The sequence below is a fragment of the Coloeus monedula genome (assembly GCF_965178545.1).
Source record: "Coloeus monedula genome assembly, chromosome: 3".
In the NCBI taxonomy this organism is placed as follows: Eukaryota; Metazoa; Chordata; class Aves; order Passeriformes; family Corvidae; genus Coloeus; species Coloeus monedula.
In genome coordinates this window covers 45,604,190-45,621,020 of record NC_138783.1, presented here as the reverse complement: position 1 = coordinate 45,621,020, position 16,831 = coordinate 45,604,190, and the positions used below count along the sequence as shown (strand labels likewise).

Here is a 16,831-nt window from a genome sequence, read left to right as displayed (position 1 = left end):
CTCTCCAGGTTTTTCTGGTAAAGGCTGATATTTCAGTGAGGCTTCAACAGGAATGCTGGTCAGGCTTTACTCAGAATTGTAACGCACTCTCAAACTGTACAGGCTTTGCTGGAGTTTCTTTCAATACAACTTATGAATTTTGAGACTAGTGTTCACTATTCCTAAGTTAAAATTCTAGATAAACTCTTTCAGCTTCTGTGCTGGAACTGTGAAGCCCACCACACCCCCACCTGCCTTTTTTCCCCCACAATGTGGTTTGTATTCCTCTGTGTTAGAGAGGAAGTGGGATAAGAGAACTTCAGCGCCTTGTAGCAGCAAAGGACTGTTGCACCTTCCTCTTGTTCACAGATTACTTAATTTATGCTTATTGAGAATTAAAGGAAGGTTTGCACCTTAAAGCTCACCCTGAGTCTCTGCCTTCCCTTGTGTTGAAGAGAAGATGCTATAGATAATGGAATGGAGTTAAAGATTATTTTCTCGAAAATATATCCAGAAACATGGAGTTTCAAGGATCTCTTGTAGCATTCTTTTTCTTTGTTTACATGGTGCTGTTGGGTCGTTGGGTGGGGGCACCCAAAGGGTCTTTTCCTTGGAAAACAAAGTAATAATTAATCTCTTCCCTTCTATCCATTTTCTCCTTCCCTCTTAGTTCTGCTTGTCAAAAGCTGATAAAGAACAATATGAAAAAGAAGAGAGACCAGAATCCCAGCAGGAGATTTTGAGAAGAGCTGCTAAAGATTTGCCTATCTATACGACAACAGCATCAAGAGGTGAGATATAAAGATAATTCCATGCTTCTGAAGTTGCTGGTTTATTCATTTGTTGCTATTGAATGAACAGTATATTAAGCACATATTGCAAATGCCATATGTTTTGTTATTTGTTGGGCCTGGTGTTTAATTCCTGAGAGAAACAGCAGTCCTTTTTCTGGTGATCTCAACATAAAGCCACTATTTGAAATTTAAAAGAAAAAATTAACTTCTAGAAAGCAGAGAGATGACAGCAGTTATCTCTAGCTGTGGCTATTAAAAATAAACACAACAAAGAAATATAGCTAAGATAGCTTGAAATAGGGAAAATCAAACGTGTTGCTCAATTTTATAATCATCTTTATCCCCATTTAAACTTTTCTTTCTGACCTGTTTTGGTTCAGCATGAGGAGAAATGTACTTAAGATCTTAACATACTTTTGCAATTGAAAAACAAATAAGTGTTATTTCATTCCCATCTGCAATTCAGTACAAATCTAGTTATGGACTATTTCTGAATTTGCTTTTAATATATGTAGCCATTTTATTCCAATTTATATATGAATGATCTGTGAAAGTGCTGTCTTATGCATATGTATATTCTTTAAAAATTCATAGCTTTTATATGTGTATCTATCTTTTTCTCTTTCTTGAAACTAGCAACCCTGTAGAGTTTCCAGAAACATAAACTACGCAGAATAACCATTGCTGAAGTTTACTGTGACTTTTCCAAATAAAGTCTAAGGACACCTGGCTCTTTTGAATACAAGCCTCCCTTTAAGAGAATCCCAGTCATAAGTTCCTGGAGTGGTCTGGGAAGCTGTTGCCAGCTCTTATCAATTCTGTTTAGCTGTAGGTGTTGGCTTTCCTTCTGCTTTCAAGCTGCCTGTGCTGGTGTCTTATTTCCATTGAGGAAAGCCTGAAAGTCTGTTTAAAAATATCCAGGAAGGACGAGGAAAAACTGATATACTGAACAGTCTGATAGATCACTGTTTGGTGAAATGGATAGAGAAAGCCAGTGCAGAAGGTTGACTTGCTGAAAGAATGTAGTTTCACAATGGGATGCCTTAGTACCCTCTGCAGAGGTGAAAGGGGGATCAGTGCCAGAGGATGAAGGATGGGAAAAATTGGGAGTCAAAGAGTAAATGAAAATGGACTCAGTAGAGTAGTAATAGATTCTTTTGAATACTTTTGTATGTTACATTTCTTTAAAAAATCAAAACTACATGTCATATGGGATTAGGTGTGTGACAATCTGTGAGAACAGGTGTAGCAGGGGAGGGCAGGAAGCTCTTTTAAGATCCAGTTCATTTTAAGGGGGAAAGCTTTCATAAAATCAGATGAGTTCTACTGACCTGACCCTTGCACTTGAATACAGCAATCAGATACTGTGATCGATGCCAGCTGATCAAACCTGACCGCTGCCACCACTGTTCTGCATGTGACATGTAAGTGTCTGAATCTGGAATTACAGATTTTCTCTTTCCTGAAATCATCACTTTAGTGTGTTCATGTCTTCAGTGGGTCAGTTCCTTCCAGTGGTACAATATTATGGTGCAGCCCTATTGTCTGAAGTGGCAGAACTTTTTAGGAAACCTGCTTGTAGCTTTGTAAAACAAATCTTATATTAAAAAATAAGTTAATTAAAAAGTAAAAAATCATAGATTGAAAGTAAAGAAAGGTAGGTCTGAGATACCAGCACCAGGAAAGGCTTGTTATTGAACTGTTTCATTGTATCGTGTTCCTGTAGTACTAAACAGATGTGTTCTACTAAAAATGCCAAAAATGTTTATCTCAAAAATTGACAGGAGAATCACATGCCTTTAACATTTCAAAGTCATCACTGCTATTCCCTGTTTTCTTTGTGAATCATCAGGGAAGTCTGCACAGGCACTGGAGGCTGAGGCTCTGCATGAGACTTCAGTAGGCTGAGCTTGAGGAAATCTCGTTAACTGAAGAACCTAATACACATCTTTTGGCTAAAGTCAAATTTGTTAGCAAATACGATGAAGGTCTCTGTGTCTGAAGTGTCTAGTATCTGTCTTTACATTAAAACTGGATTAAAATGGCATGTGGACTATTCAAATTACCCTTTGTGCTGCTCTTTTCCTCTATTAGCTTTAAAAAAAAAAAAGGCAAGCAGCAAACAAAATGGTAGCAAAAATAGCCCTTAGGTAGACTTAGTTGAAGTGAATGCCAGGCGAACATACCTTATCCACACAACCCTGAAAGATCCTTTGGATTTGTTTTCTCTGGGCACGCATAAAACTAGTGTGGCTTAATGAACTGGTACACAGTGTTGCTCAGTAATGCTCCCCATGCTAATTTAAGAAACTCTCCTCATAACTCTTCTGAATCTCAATTGGTCCTTTAGGGTGACAGAATGGCTGCTCTAATATAGAGAATGTGGGTATGATTGAGAAGGGCTTGAAAAAGATACAGTAGGGCAAAATACTTGAAACAAATCAATAAATAAAATACAACACCCAAAACTGTAGAAGCTAAAGTTGCGTCTTAGAAAGAAAATGTATTTTTTGTCTTAACTTGCTGGAAATTCTCTCTTTCAGATGTGTATTAAAAATGGACCACCACTGTCCATGGTAAGTTTATTTTAAAATAAAATCAGTATAAGAATGATGAATTAAATGCTGCTTCAAAAATGCACTTCTGAAGTAAACCTTGATTTTCACAGAAGTCCTTTAATATGTGAGAATAAATCTTGTTCCTAATGTTTGTTGTGGCATAGAGTTGTAAGCCCAGGAGTCCAAATTGTACAGTTTCTCCATGTATAGAGAAATCTTGGCATTAATGAGACTGTGAGAAAAGGCATTTCTTTCTTTTGTTTACGCTGGTGGTGTTAGCAGGAGAGGAGATAACCCACTGCACTGGGAGAATCATTTCTCGATTCTAGATGATATGTATGACCCACTCTTCTGCACTTTGTATTCACTGGTAGTCAGTAAAAATATTACCTGCTATCACTGTGAAAAACACTGCTACCAGTAGTTGACTTAGAGGTGGTTTTGTAACCAAAGCAGCATCCACTGAAATTGATGGCAAGGTTCATATAACTTTCTGTGGTGACTGCAGTTAGTTTGTAGTGGGAGATGCTTCCTATGCAGACTGTCTGTATCATAATGCTTTGCCAGCTCATGTCCTGTCCTACAGAATCATGGGGGGCAAAATTCATTTGAGAGGCCCATATCATTCGGCCTGAGGAAAGAAATTTCCTTCCAAATAGTGGCTTAAAATGCTTCTGAAACACTAGTGCCAGAATGTTTTGGACATACCACTGACATCATACACATTTTGCTCTGCAAAAGCTGAATGTATTGTGAGGTTTTTGTTTGTTTTATTTTTTGTATACCTTAGTAACCTCTTTTTCTTTCCCCTCCTTCTAGGGTGAATAATTGTGTGGGATTTTCTAACTACAAATTCTTCCTCCTGTTTTTAATGTATTCCTTACTGTACTGTTTGTTTGTTGCTGCTACAGTCTTGCAGTACTTCATAAAGTTTTGGACAGTAAGTTCTAAGGCTTTTTTTGGTTGTTGTTCATTTGTTTAATCCTGCATGTGTTATTGAAGGCTGCATCAGCATGTTGTCACTCACAGTTTACTCTGTTCTGTGGTTCACTATCATTAACGACATCAATCAAAGTGACTGAAGCAGGAGAACCTTATGAATTTTGATGAATTAAATGTATTACACTGCCCAGGATGAGTAACTGGGGGAAGGAGTTTTGATGAGGGCACTGTGCAATTTCTCTGCTCCATCAAAATTGAGTGGCACAGCTCAGATTTTTATGAGACTATGGGATACAGATATGTAGATAAAGAAAGAACTGGCCATATCAAACAATTACATATATGTATGAGTATATATATGTATATATAAAAATACTGACAAATGTGAAATATAAATAACAATTTTGTATCTTCCTAGACTTGTCTGTGGATAATCTGCTGCCAGATAAGGCAGATTAATTTGCTGGTAACTGACTGAGCTCTGTTTTGGAGTCCCTATGTAGGCATGTCTGCACTTGATATTAGTGGCTTTTATTGATCTGGTATGGGTAGAATGCTAAGATATGTACAGTGTGGATGCTATACATCTTCCTTGCAACTATTTTCAGTTGTCAAAGGGATAATACACATACATGCAACTTAGTAGGTTTAATAACATTTAAGTGAAAGCAACCATCCTTGTATGTCAGTGTTATATCGCTCCTATCAGTTTTGTTCCCTTCACATTCCAGGCTGAACTGAGTGTCTTCTGTAGTTGTTCCTTTTCATCTACAAAAACTTGTACTGTGCCTTCCTGTCTCTAGGCTGAAGTGTTAGTGGCAGAATTCCCTTAATCCATTTCCATTAACGAGCATGCGAAGAACTACCGCAAGTGGAAGGGTCTCAAGCACATCCTTGTGTAAATAACACCATGTGTTTCTTAGATGCTGGCTGCTGTCAGATTAACTGGGAAAAGCAGTCATTATCTGCAGCAGTAAAAATAATCTTTATTGGAGCAAAAGGTTGCTGCCATGTCAGGGTAAGAGAAGTTTGATCATGTATTCGAAGTAGCTGTACTTTGAGACAATTGGCATTAGGTAAGTTGCAAATGGTAGTTGCAAATGGTGCAAAAAAGTTTGTTTATGCTCATCTAAACCTGTGGGTCTGATCTGCCCAAGTACTGTTTCTCTTAATTTGTCAGTTTTGTATAGCAGCCTGTCACTGGAGAGCAAGGAACTATGTGGGAATTGAGCTGTCAGTACTGTGAGATGAAAGCCATAAATGTGTTTATCAGTCATAGCTGGGTCTTAAAAGATATTTCAAATTAAATGGTCTGATTCTGCTGTTCAGTCTTGCTTGGCTATAAATAGTTAAATTTTCAGTCCGTGAATGTGCCATTTCCAAACATCTGCCTGGCTGCTTTCTAGTGCTTTGTACACAATTTTTAAGGAAACTGTAGATGTGCTCTTGCACATTTACCAGTCAGTGCTCGAGAAAAAAAAAACAAACAAACAAAAAAAAAACCCCTTGCTTTGTTACCTTATTTTATAATTGTTAGTGCAACAAAAAAGGCCACAGGACAACTGACTACAATGAACAAACATTTAATACCAGCGTTTGCAGCAGGACTCTTCCAAAGCTCACCGGACACAATAATGAAGTGGACTCTTGAGCAGAGGAAGTTAACTTAAGAGGGATTTTTTTTTTTTTTTTTTTTTTTAATTTAGTTTTTAAAAATGCTTCCTGCAAGAATGGGCTACTTCTGAAATGTAACAATAGACAATGTAGTTGTGTACTTGCACTTCTTGTTTTCAGTTCCAGATGCTGCCAAGACAGAATCTGGCGATGCCCTGATCTTATCAGTAGAGTAGGTCTCTGACTCACTTTACTCATATTAAGTCATCCACTCCACAAAGCTAAGACTCCTCTGATCTTATAACCGATTTATTAAAGTACATTTCCAGAAGGAGGTGGCAGCTCCATAATCATGTAGGCTTGCAAAATTTTGTATATCACTTGTATGTAAGCTTTTAGGCAAGTGGTGTTGACTGGAATGTTCTCTCTACATCTGTATGCAAACCAAAGCAGAATGCTGCTGACACGTGCTGTCTGTAGACTGCTTCAGTATATTTCTAGTGCTCAGCTTTGTCTGCTGCAGTATCAGACAGATTGCTGTTTGGACATTATCTGTTGGAGGCTCTCTGGATGCACGGAACCACAGAATATTTTGAGTTGGAAGGGACCCACAAGGAGCATCAAGTCCAACTCTTCAGTAACTGTCCCTTATGGAGATTAAAAACCCACAAGCTTGATGTTATTAGCACCATGCTCTAACAAACTGAGCAAATCAATGTTGTTTTTTCCCCTCAAAGCTTGACTATAGGAAATGTTACAGTATACTTTCAGAAGGTAGTGCGTATTTTTTGCTTTCTCACAGATGTTTTTCAGAGACTGTGCAACAAACTGCTGGATATATCCAGTGTTGAACAGAAGTGTGAACTGCTTCTTGGGGAATGTAGCTTGGGGGAAGAACTTGTAATGAGGTTGTGGAGGTGTATATGCTAACTACACAAATGTAGCAATCCATTGTTTTGCACTGTTGATAATACTTGCATAGAGATGTGATGCTCCTACGCAGATACTTGGAAACATTGTCAGACACGCACACCTACCGAATTCTTCTGTTGAAGAAAGCCTTTGTGTTTCTCACTTGCACGTGCAAGACTTTCACATAGCACCTTTGATGCTGTATGCAGAAGTGCTGAAGAAAGGTCTTGATTCTGTGCATACCATAGTGGAACAAGTGCACTGGCTGGAAATGTTTACCACAGGCTTGCACCCTGATGCTAAAATCTGTTCTGTAGATCAAGGGAACGTGACTGCTTTATTTATACTCATAACTGCTTTTTCTATACTCATGACATTTTTATTTCTGCCTCAGAGGTTGTTAAAGATGAGCAGATAAAATGTCAGTTTAACCAAATGTATTTGACACAAACACCTCACTGGCTGGACACCCAGTGCTTGGTGCCTTGTTTACACAGTGCACGGTGGTGCTTCCCAGCTTATATTTGTGTCTACTCTTATTCTTGCTGCACTGCCTCTTTCTTGAAACCATTATGTTTTCCAGTCATTTTTGGTGTCTTTCACTGTCCTCCAAATTAATTTTCTGTCCTGAGTATAGCTAAATAAAGGATGTGATACATGCCCTGGGTGGATGGCATGTGCTTCTGCAAAACTTTGGTTGTATTAACAAAAGTGGGAGTAAAAAAACTGAGTGATTCCACATCATTAGTTAGAACTCATTCCTCTTGCCTATACACTAAGGACATAGACCAGATCTGAGGTTTTTTCCAAGATTAGGCTAGACCTATCTACTAAAAAATGAGGAACAAATCAAGCTCAGACAGCACTTTTTTGTTTGAGGGGTTTTATGACCTGATACACAGTCAAATGACTGTGAAGGAGTTTGTTGGGGACTCTTGAATAGTGACTAGCTTCATCCTATTGTGTGCTAAGTAGTTCAGATGTGTTGTGCAAATTGCTTCCTTTTGTAAACTCCACAGCTCTCTCAGCTGCAAATCTCTGCTTCTGTGCTGCTGCTAAGCATAATGATCTTAAATAACCAATGTGTGAAGTTTCATTCTCTTTTCACATGCGGGGGGGGGGGGGCATGTGGACTGCTGCTAGACCACTGTGAATAAGCCTGTTATACACACTCAAAGACTGCATGCTTCTCTCCAGTAAAGAACTGGCCTTTTTTGAAAGATGCTTCAGTTCCACAACTGTCATTCAAGAAGTTACAACCAGTGGCTGAAACTGGGTAGTCAGAAGAGGTAAATGCACCCTGGGGATCATGCAGATTAATCATGCATAATTCAAAAAATCCTCCAGGTTATAGAGCTGCTGGTATGGGAAGATGCAAGTGAAATAAACTTAGATTTTCTGAACCACAGAAAACACAAAGACTAAGCTGCTGCTGCTTTCTCAGTATCAAAATAAACTGTCGTGAGAATTCCTTGTAGAGAATTATTTTGTTTAAATATGTAATTTCAAAAGAGTCATAGGAATTCAAGTTACAAAAATCACTTGGGCAACTGGGGAACATTGCAGTGTGCTCTGAGGTAGAAAGACTTATGGCTTCAACATGAAGCTTAGGAATAAGCAGCAAGTGGAGTATTTTGCTAGGCTGGATTTCAGGGGATCGTAAAACACAACATATCACTACTGCAGGTGGAATAGGGACTGTTGCATAAATTGTCAGTAAATAAGTAATAAGATGGGCAGTAAAAAGGAAACTGAACTTAAATGGCAGTTTAGAGAGCTGGACTCTGCTTGTCATTTGCTTATTGTAGAATTATGTTACGGTAGCCAGCACCATTTTCAAAATGCTGTGTGTATCTGCCTGACTCTAATGTAGATGCCTGGGCTCTCCCTAAGCTTTCTGCACAGATTAATGTAATTTAAAAGCCATACATCTTGCCTACAATGGATTAGTTAAGTGCTAACCTCTTAGCCAAGATTAATTACCACTCTTTAGGTATAAAGTTTGGAATTTAAAAGCTAATCTGAACACAGCTTTCTTGTTTCTTCCTTTGTTTTCTCAAGCACTGGTTCAATTTCAGGAGTTATACTAAAGATACATCCTACAAACTGCTCTGTATTGAAGGAAATTAGGAAGAAGAAAAACTGTACTGATGTGTTTTCTGGTCTTTTTTAAACGAAGAAAATTGTGCAAAGAATGGCAATTTATTTTTTATTACTTTGGCTAAAACTACATCTAATGGTAATGGATATGTTCTGAAGTCAGAAAGATTTTGTAATTAATAAACCATTACTTTATACCTCAGGAGTATTCTGAGCTCTTTCAGACCTTTGTGAATGGTTTCATCATACAGAATATTCACATAAACCTTACCTGTGATGGAAACAACTAGCAAAGAAGGAAATTGGCATAGTCATGCTGTCCAAGCTGAGCCACCACTTGAAAGTGATCCAGTCACAATCTGAATTCCAATACTTCTATGCTTCAGTAGAAAATTTCATGCCTTGGAAGTTAGTAGTGGGCTCTTGCATACTTCTCCTCCATTTTCTTGGAGAACAGGGGCTAAAGCTGCTGATGTGCTTTGGAAATCAGTACATCTAAGAGCACATTTGCACACCAACCATTTTGTTCTTAACAAAGCCTGTGCTGTTTTCAAACACTTTGTGTTAACATAATACTAGTGTTTAATAAATTGTCTTTCTTTGCGCGAAGCTTTGCCACAGGAAAGCTGCAGAGAATTGTCCAAAGGTAAAATATTGCTGTCATTATTTAAATATTGTTCCTACTACAATTTTTCTAGTCCAGGCATTCATGGGAGGTATTTACATCATCACAGAAGGAAGGAGACTTGTAATCTGTTTCCTGTGAATACAGGCCATGTACAGGGAAATGGATATACCTATGTGCACTTGATCTTAATTGAAATGTGTTTTAGCTTAAAAAAGAAAGTCCGCTGTAGATAAATGGGTGTACTGAATGCACTAATGGAAAAAGCAATGGCAGTAATGCTAAGTGAATAGCTGAGTAAAAATAGCCTCTCTGCTTTCATAATGTTGTTAAAGGTCAGCTGCTTAAAAGTGCTGTGATTTTGAGGATATTAGACTGGAATAGTATTCTTACAAATCCCATTGGCCTTTTGGAAGTCTGAAAATAGTCCGGGGTGGAATGGACAATCTGATATGGGTGGGAGTTGGTGTCTTTATGGTGGTTATACTGAAATTGTTGTTTCTCACATAGATTTCTGGTGAATCACTTCTGCCTGGTCAGACGTGGCAAATTTGGTTTGCTAGGTACATGCTTGTGGTTGCTTAAACATTAGAGGTCATCAAAAACCGAAGATGTCCTGTTTAGGACTTGTTCATGACAACCATTTCCCTTTTACGTTCATTATACCAGTTCAGAATTAGGTTCAGTATTACTCCGTGTGCCAGGAACTGCACTTTTTTCCCTTTCAGAGGAAGTGACTTTGGACGTATTTTCCCCGTGTCTCTTTGGCTGTGGCTGCGCAGTTAACATTTTCTGGTATAGAAGATGTTTTGCCTTGCCTCCTACAGTGCATTTGAAAACCACAGATGAACGCATGCACTCACAATACTAAACCTGGGGGAAGGGCTACCCATGAGATTTAAATGCTGTTGTATACCAGTTTAACGTGACATGAAAGGAAAGCTGGGCTGGTGCTTTTCTTCTTTCATGAAAACGGAGGTGAAAGACCTATAGCAGACTGGGTGTGGCAGGAAATGTTCAGCAACAATACTGCCTTAGTTGCTAGGAAGCGTTAACATATTAATCTCTTTCTCTCTTTCTCCCCAGAATGAATTGCCAGATACCCATGCAAAGTTCCACGTACTATTCCTTTTCTTTGTGGCAGCCATGTTCTTCATCAGCATACTGTCACTCTTCAGCTACCACTGCTGGCTAGTTGGCAAAAACAGATCAACTATAGGTCAGTTAATTGGATTATGGAACTTTTCCTTGTCCAGAAAAATGACAATTCAGTGAGAATGTGAGGCCTACATGGTATGCCATCACATATAAATTGAATTTTAAATACTGTGCAATAAAAAGCATATTTGGTGTAAATAATTAAAGGTGAAACATATGGGAAAATGAAGCCTGTGGGGGATCCTCTGCTAGAGCCAAGCATTCAGATTCATGATGACTGTTCATTTCTTTTGTTTGTATTTTTGAGACCTCTGAGGCACCATGCATGTTTGTTGGGTTCTTATATAGTGTGAAGTATGTAACCCAATTGCTACTTGCCAATCTGTTGTTCTAATACTTTGAGTAGCTGGGTAGCCCCTACCAAGTTAGAGGCTCTACTGTATATGAACATGCACTACATTTTGAACTACATACAAAACAGTATTCCTAAATCCTGTGAAAGAAAACGGACCTTATTATTAGGAAGTGGCTTGTAAAAGTGCAATAAAAATGAAAACACTGATGCACATTTCCTACATAATAAGAGATTCCCATAATTTTTATGTCTAGATGTCTTAAATGGCATTGATCAGCATAACCAAGCGTTAATTAAAATATTTGAAGTTCTTGCTAGGAACCACTTCAGGGTGTTTTTTGTGATGTGGGGGGGGGGGGGACAGGGACTGATGAGTATTTCCACAACTGAGTAAGTCAAAATCTTATATCTTTCAATGGAATTTAAATTTCTAACCTCAAAAATAAGTGGGTTGCTTAAAAGTAAAATAATTTTCAGGTAGAAATTTTTTGCTAGAATTTTTTTGATTGGTTGACAGGAGAGTTGTTTGAATTCTTTTTCTTTTGACATATCTACAGTAAGGAATATTCACAGTTTCTTTTTAGCTTTGAAGAAAACTTTAACATATTCCTTACCCAAAAGTCAGTGGTCATAATTGGCAACCCGGTACTTTATCTGCTTTCTGGATCATGATGTAAAAAGATAAGCTATTGGTGTGGAGGGAGAGCAATGACTCTTCTCAGTTCTTGGCCAAGGGTGTAAATGGACTGAGTAGAAAAATGGTAGTGGTTTGCTATAGTTCATGTTGTGTCTGTTTCTAATGTAATAGATTTCATCTTCCTCTGATAGCACGGGATGCTCTTAATTCAGCTTCCTAACTTGGCAGATGTGGAAAAACCTCTTCTGTATGGGCTTAGGTCCAGCAGTGCTTATGGTAAATTACCTCTAAAAGGGAAAGTCTTCTGCACAAAGAAGGCTGACGAGAGAGCAAGTCACCAAGGAATAAGGGATGTATGTGGTTATCTTTGGCATGCTGATGGTACTTAGCTTTGTCTCAGACTCTGTTAAATGTAAAGAGAGAAAGTTGACAAGGTGACTGTTCTGCCTACCTGATTTTCTTATTTTTCACTAACCCTGTGATTTTTTTCTCTCTGATTACTTGAGATTATTTTTTCTTCCCCCCCCCCCAATATACATCAAGATCGCCTCACCTTGCCCATCACTGGTTCCACAGCAGCAGAGAAGTTTGAGTTTGTTTCTTCATGTTCCCCAACTCTTTCCTGGTTTAAGGAATTGCGTATTTTTGTTTTACAGAAACATTTCGTGCACCCACATTTCGAAATGGTCCTGATAAAAACGGTTTTTCTCTTGGATGCAGCAAAAATCTAAGGGAAGTTTTTGGAGATGAAAAGAAGTATTGGCTACTCCCTATCTTTACCAGGTATTTAGTCTGAACAGTAATGAATTAGGGAATAAACTGATTCCATGACTTCCGCCTTGCTTCCCTTTCTACTAAAAAATAAAGCACAGCTGAAAAGCTAACTTGTATATCTGGTACAATAAATATTGGTGCAGGGAAAATGTGCAAGAGAAAGCTATCAAACTGCACAGGATTTTCATTCAAAGACAGGGAGCTTGTTAACAAGAATCTTTTAAATGCAGAAGTTTGGAAAGCTTTGAGAAGCATATTGCAAAAATTGTACACCTTTTGGTGGTAGTCTTAGTGTTTGATAGAGCTGAAATCAGCAGCTCAGAGGAGATCAAACAGCTGCATCAAAACAACCTCAGTTTAAAAGCACCCCCTCTTGCCCCTGAAAAAACTTGACAGCTTTCTTTTGCTGTAGATGATGCTTTAGGAATTGAAAGCCATCTAAGAATGTGCATGTAAATAAGCAACAGAGGGGAAAAAACCTGATATGAAAAATGCTGGATTTAAAATGTCAGCTGAGATAGCATTAAGGAGTTGCAGACAAGCTTGATGAGGCAAGACTGACATGCTGCCCTCTCCCACCACTAACAGAATTCAGCAGAACAAAGTAGGAACTCTGTTTCAACACTGCTTTTGAGGTGCTGTGTATCAGGTAAAAACTGTTGCTGAACCTGTTTGTGAAGCTGAGGTCTGGTATCAAACAGCAGAGGTAATACCAAAAGCTTAAGGTGACTCAGCTGTTTGCTCAACTACCATGTGATTAAAGACAGAAGCCCCGCTGTAGATGGATCAATCTGTTTTGCTACCACATTTCATCCTGATAAGCTTTAAGAGAAGGCTTAGCTAACTTCAGAATTATGAGTGAAGGGGAAAGCATGGCAACCAGAATGTTATTTATGATACAGCTTCTGGGGTTGTAAACACGAGAGAGTCTTCACTATGTGTGCACGCTGATTTGGGGGAAGATTAGGGCTACAGTCTACAGAAATATGTCTGTGTTTCTGAAATACACAGACTTGTGCTGTGCACAGCAATCCATACTGAGTGATAGGGTGGGAATTAATTGAGCTCCAAGATTTAATTAACTGATCATCTGATTTAGTGGTAGAACTGCCTTGCTAAAGTCTGGAGTTCAACACTGTACTCAGGTAATTGATTCAAGCCTGTAGCCTTTGCCTTTTGCATGGGTCCTTGTTCAGTTCATTTAAGTCAACTACCAACAGTGATTTGAGTCTTTGTTTCTCATTTAGTTTGGGTGATGGATGTACTTTCCCAACTCGTTTGGTGATTATGGATCCAGAGCAACTTGCAGTCTCAAGCCAAAATGAACCTGCCAAAAGGTAACTACAGCACTTAAGATACTGATTTTGTACTGTTTAGTACTTCATCTAGAGAAAAAAAATTGTTTCAGAGTTAGTTTTTGAATTCTTTATGCTTCTTATGATCTTCAAACTAAGTTTGTAAGTCTTCAGTGAAGGACAGAATGGATTAACATTAAAAACTTGACTGTGTCGTGGTTTTGTGGTAACAGAGGATATGGCTCTAAGGAAACAGTAATATAGAAAGTAAGAGAGTTTACTGGCTCTTAACAGCAATCAAAAAAGTCCTAGGAAAAACTGAATAATCATCCATAGAAAAAAAAATTAAGTGGTTTGTCTGTTTGTTTGGGGTTTTTTTGTGTAAGGCAAGGTATTATTTGTATTTCATCTCCTTGAGCATGCTTAAACAGGTAATGCTGAGACACTTTGCAAGAGAAATAGATCTCTGATGCTGGGGTTTTTAGCTCATTACTTTTATCACTCCCAAATTTGCATGTTTTGTATCTTCCGTGTATCTTCAAAGAGACAAGAGTCTCTGTGTGCAGTTTCTGGGGGTGTTTACATTGGCCACTTTAGAAGTCTTCTGCATAGTTTGGTGAATTTGTAGCTGAAGGTTGTTGCCAACAGCAGTCACCTGAGTTACCAGACATTAGAGGGTTCAAAGGCAATACAGAGAAGAAGTTGCTTCCAGTACAACATAACCTGTGGAATTTACACAAGAACAGGACCCTTATGCAAACAGCAAAGTATCCTTTTATGTTCGGAAGATTGTTCAGAAGAAGGCCCTGGCATTTGCATGGGATAAGATGGCATTTGGTTGCTCTTCCAGATGGTGCTGCGTAGGTTTTCTTTCTAGCTGTGTGGCAGTGTTATTGTCAGGGTGCCATTTCTCGTGTATCAATCTGTGGGTTTTTACCATTAGAACTGAGTGCCCTGTGTCAGGTAAGGGCTTATTTTAGACTGAGGACTGGAACAAGCTTATAGAGGAATTAGGGTTGGGGGCAGGTGGCCATTTCCAGTTGGCACTGTAGGGTTTTTTGTTGTTAGCTTTGCTTTTAAGTAATTTCACTATTCTAGAATTGTCTGAAGCAGCTACCAGTATTACAGAATTCCTGCTGACTTTGCTTACTTTTCAGCTCTGTAGCCAATCAGTCCTTTCCTACTCGACCACTCAGTGAATCACAAAATCGGTTGCTAGCTGGTGATTGTCAGTGGGTGGAAACTGGCCCTGAAGAGGAAAATGTGAAATCAGGTAATGGTTTTGTTTATAGTGGGGTTTTCCTTTTTTTTTTTTTTTTTGAGGCCTAGAAAGTCCTTCAGAATTGGCCGGAGTAATGTAGAAGAAAATGTGTTCCATGGAATCAAGTCTGCATGTTTAAAACTTAAGGCTAACTTGCATCCCATGCTCTGCTCCAAAATTAGTTACTATGTTAAGGTAGTGGGTGGTAGATGGATAGATAACTGTCACTTTTGCACTTCAGTTCTGAGATTTGGGATCTTTTATGCTTGATTAGGGGGAAGAAAATATTTGTGTAAAATAGGCACAACACAGTAAATGTGCTTTCTGGTTTGAAGTCTTTGCTATTTGTTATGCAAATCTGCAAAAACACATAATTGAGATTCTCTCACGTTCTAGGTGCAAAAAAGCATATTATAGTTTCATTGGAAAGCTGATCTCAGCTAATTACTAACCAACCATCTCAGTGAGAAACAGGTAAGACTAACATAATTGATTGCTATTTCTGTACATGTATGAATAAAAATAGACATCTCAAAGTCAAAAATCAACTAGTCATGGAATGCGGAGGAGTCCTCTGATGTTGGATGAGTAATCGAAAAGTCTAAACAAAATTCAGAATGACTGTTGAGAAGACAAGAATGGGAGTAATGCTGTAGTGCAGGAAACATGGGCTGGCTAGGTCTGGGATGGGTCAGATTAATCCTGTAATTCAGGTTGAAGTGGGTAGTGCTGGATTTGTTACCTGACTAGGGAAAAGAATCTGATGCTAAATGCAATTCCAAGATGAAACGCTGTCTTGAGGAAGAGCTGTTCTTAAGGAAGAGCTCCTTAAATGTCTTGGTCATACATTGGTGGGCCATGTTCTGCTCTTTAGGAAGCTGCATGTGCACGAGGAAGGAAGGTAAGTAAATACAGGTGTCTGCATATAGGCAGCTCTGTCACATTTGGAATTGACAGTGATCTTCTGGAATGTTTTTGCATTAAAGTGCTCTGCATGCACTTTGCATTTAGGAAATACAGTGAGTGTTGGTGCATATATGAAACTCCTCTTGGTATATTTTCAGTGACTAAATTAGACTTCTTTTATGTTGACTTTCTACTGTGGTGAGCTTATAAGCTCCCATTAATTTTTTTGCTCTGGAAGAGAAACGAATATTATTTGGTCACCTAACAGCTGTAGAAGCTAGAGCTGAGTCATTACACACTGCCTCTTTTTTTTTTGGTTGTTCTGGGTTTTTTGGTGGGGGATGATTTTGCAAGTAATTCCCATTTTTATCAGAAACAAAACACTACATTTGAATTTGGTATGCTCAGTAATTTTAGAATCACTTTTCTTTTTCCTTTCCTTTTTTTTAAGGAGGCTTCTGACCTAAAATTATAGTTTTGGAAGGGGTTTGGCTTGTTTCAAGGAAAAAAAATCTTTCTAAAAGGTCTTTGCAGGTGATGGTGTGATGCTTGGGCTGATGTTGGTCAGACTGCTCAGTGTAAACTCATACAAAACCAAAATTAGACTAGTTAGTGGGACTTCTGAAAAACCTACTCAATTGTGAGAACTCACCAATGGTACATTTCCCCTTTCCAACTTTTCTTAATTCTATATATATGTGCAGAAGAATGTCCAAAGGAAGGGGTTTCTTTCAGCCTCTAGCTATATAAAACCTAATCGGATCTAAGTAGGTTACGGAGGCTTTTCTGTTCTTCATAGAACGGAATAGAAGTCTCTGAGAGCAGCTCATCCCAGCAGCCTTTGATAGGGTATTATAGAAATGTCTTAATCTTTCTTTCCACTGACCTAGAGAGGGAGCATAAATGACTGTCTTAAGTTGG

At 38.5% G+C, this 16,831-nt stretch overlaps 1 protein-coding gene across 3 annotated transcripts in view; it reads left to right on the top strand.

Annotated features, from left to right (window-relative positions):
• ZDHHC20 (zDHHC palmitoyltransferase 20) overlaps positions 1-16,831 on the top strand; it is a 49,995-nt gene that overhangs the window by 26,869 nt on the left and 6,295 nt on the right. For 2 of the 3 annotated variants that reach the window (XM_082278243.1, XM_082278245.1), the window contains exons 4-12: positions 650-770; positions 2,128-2,197; positions 3,317-3,349; positions 4,151-4,271; positions 10,611-10,743; positions 12,331-12,457; positions 13,696-13,785; positions 14,901-15,016; positions 15,401-15,478. In XM_082278243.1, coding sequence (XP_082134369.1) covers positions 650-770; positions 2,128-2,197; positions 3,317-3,349; positions 4,151-4,271; positions 10,611-10,743; positions 12,331-12,457; positions 13,696-13,785; positions 14,901-15,016; positions 15,401-15,438 — 849 coding nt within the window. In that variant the 3' untranslated portion in view covers positions 15,439-15,478. The remainder of the gene's footprint in view (positions 1-649; positions 771-2,127; positions 2,198-3,316; positions 3,350-4,150; positions 4,272-10,610; positions 10,744-12,330; positions 12,458-13,695; positions 13,786-14,900; positions 15,017-15,400; positions 15,479-16,831) is intronic. The other variant, XM_082278244.1, reaches the window with a different exon arrangement.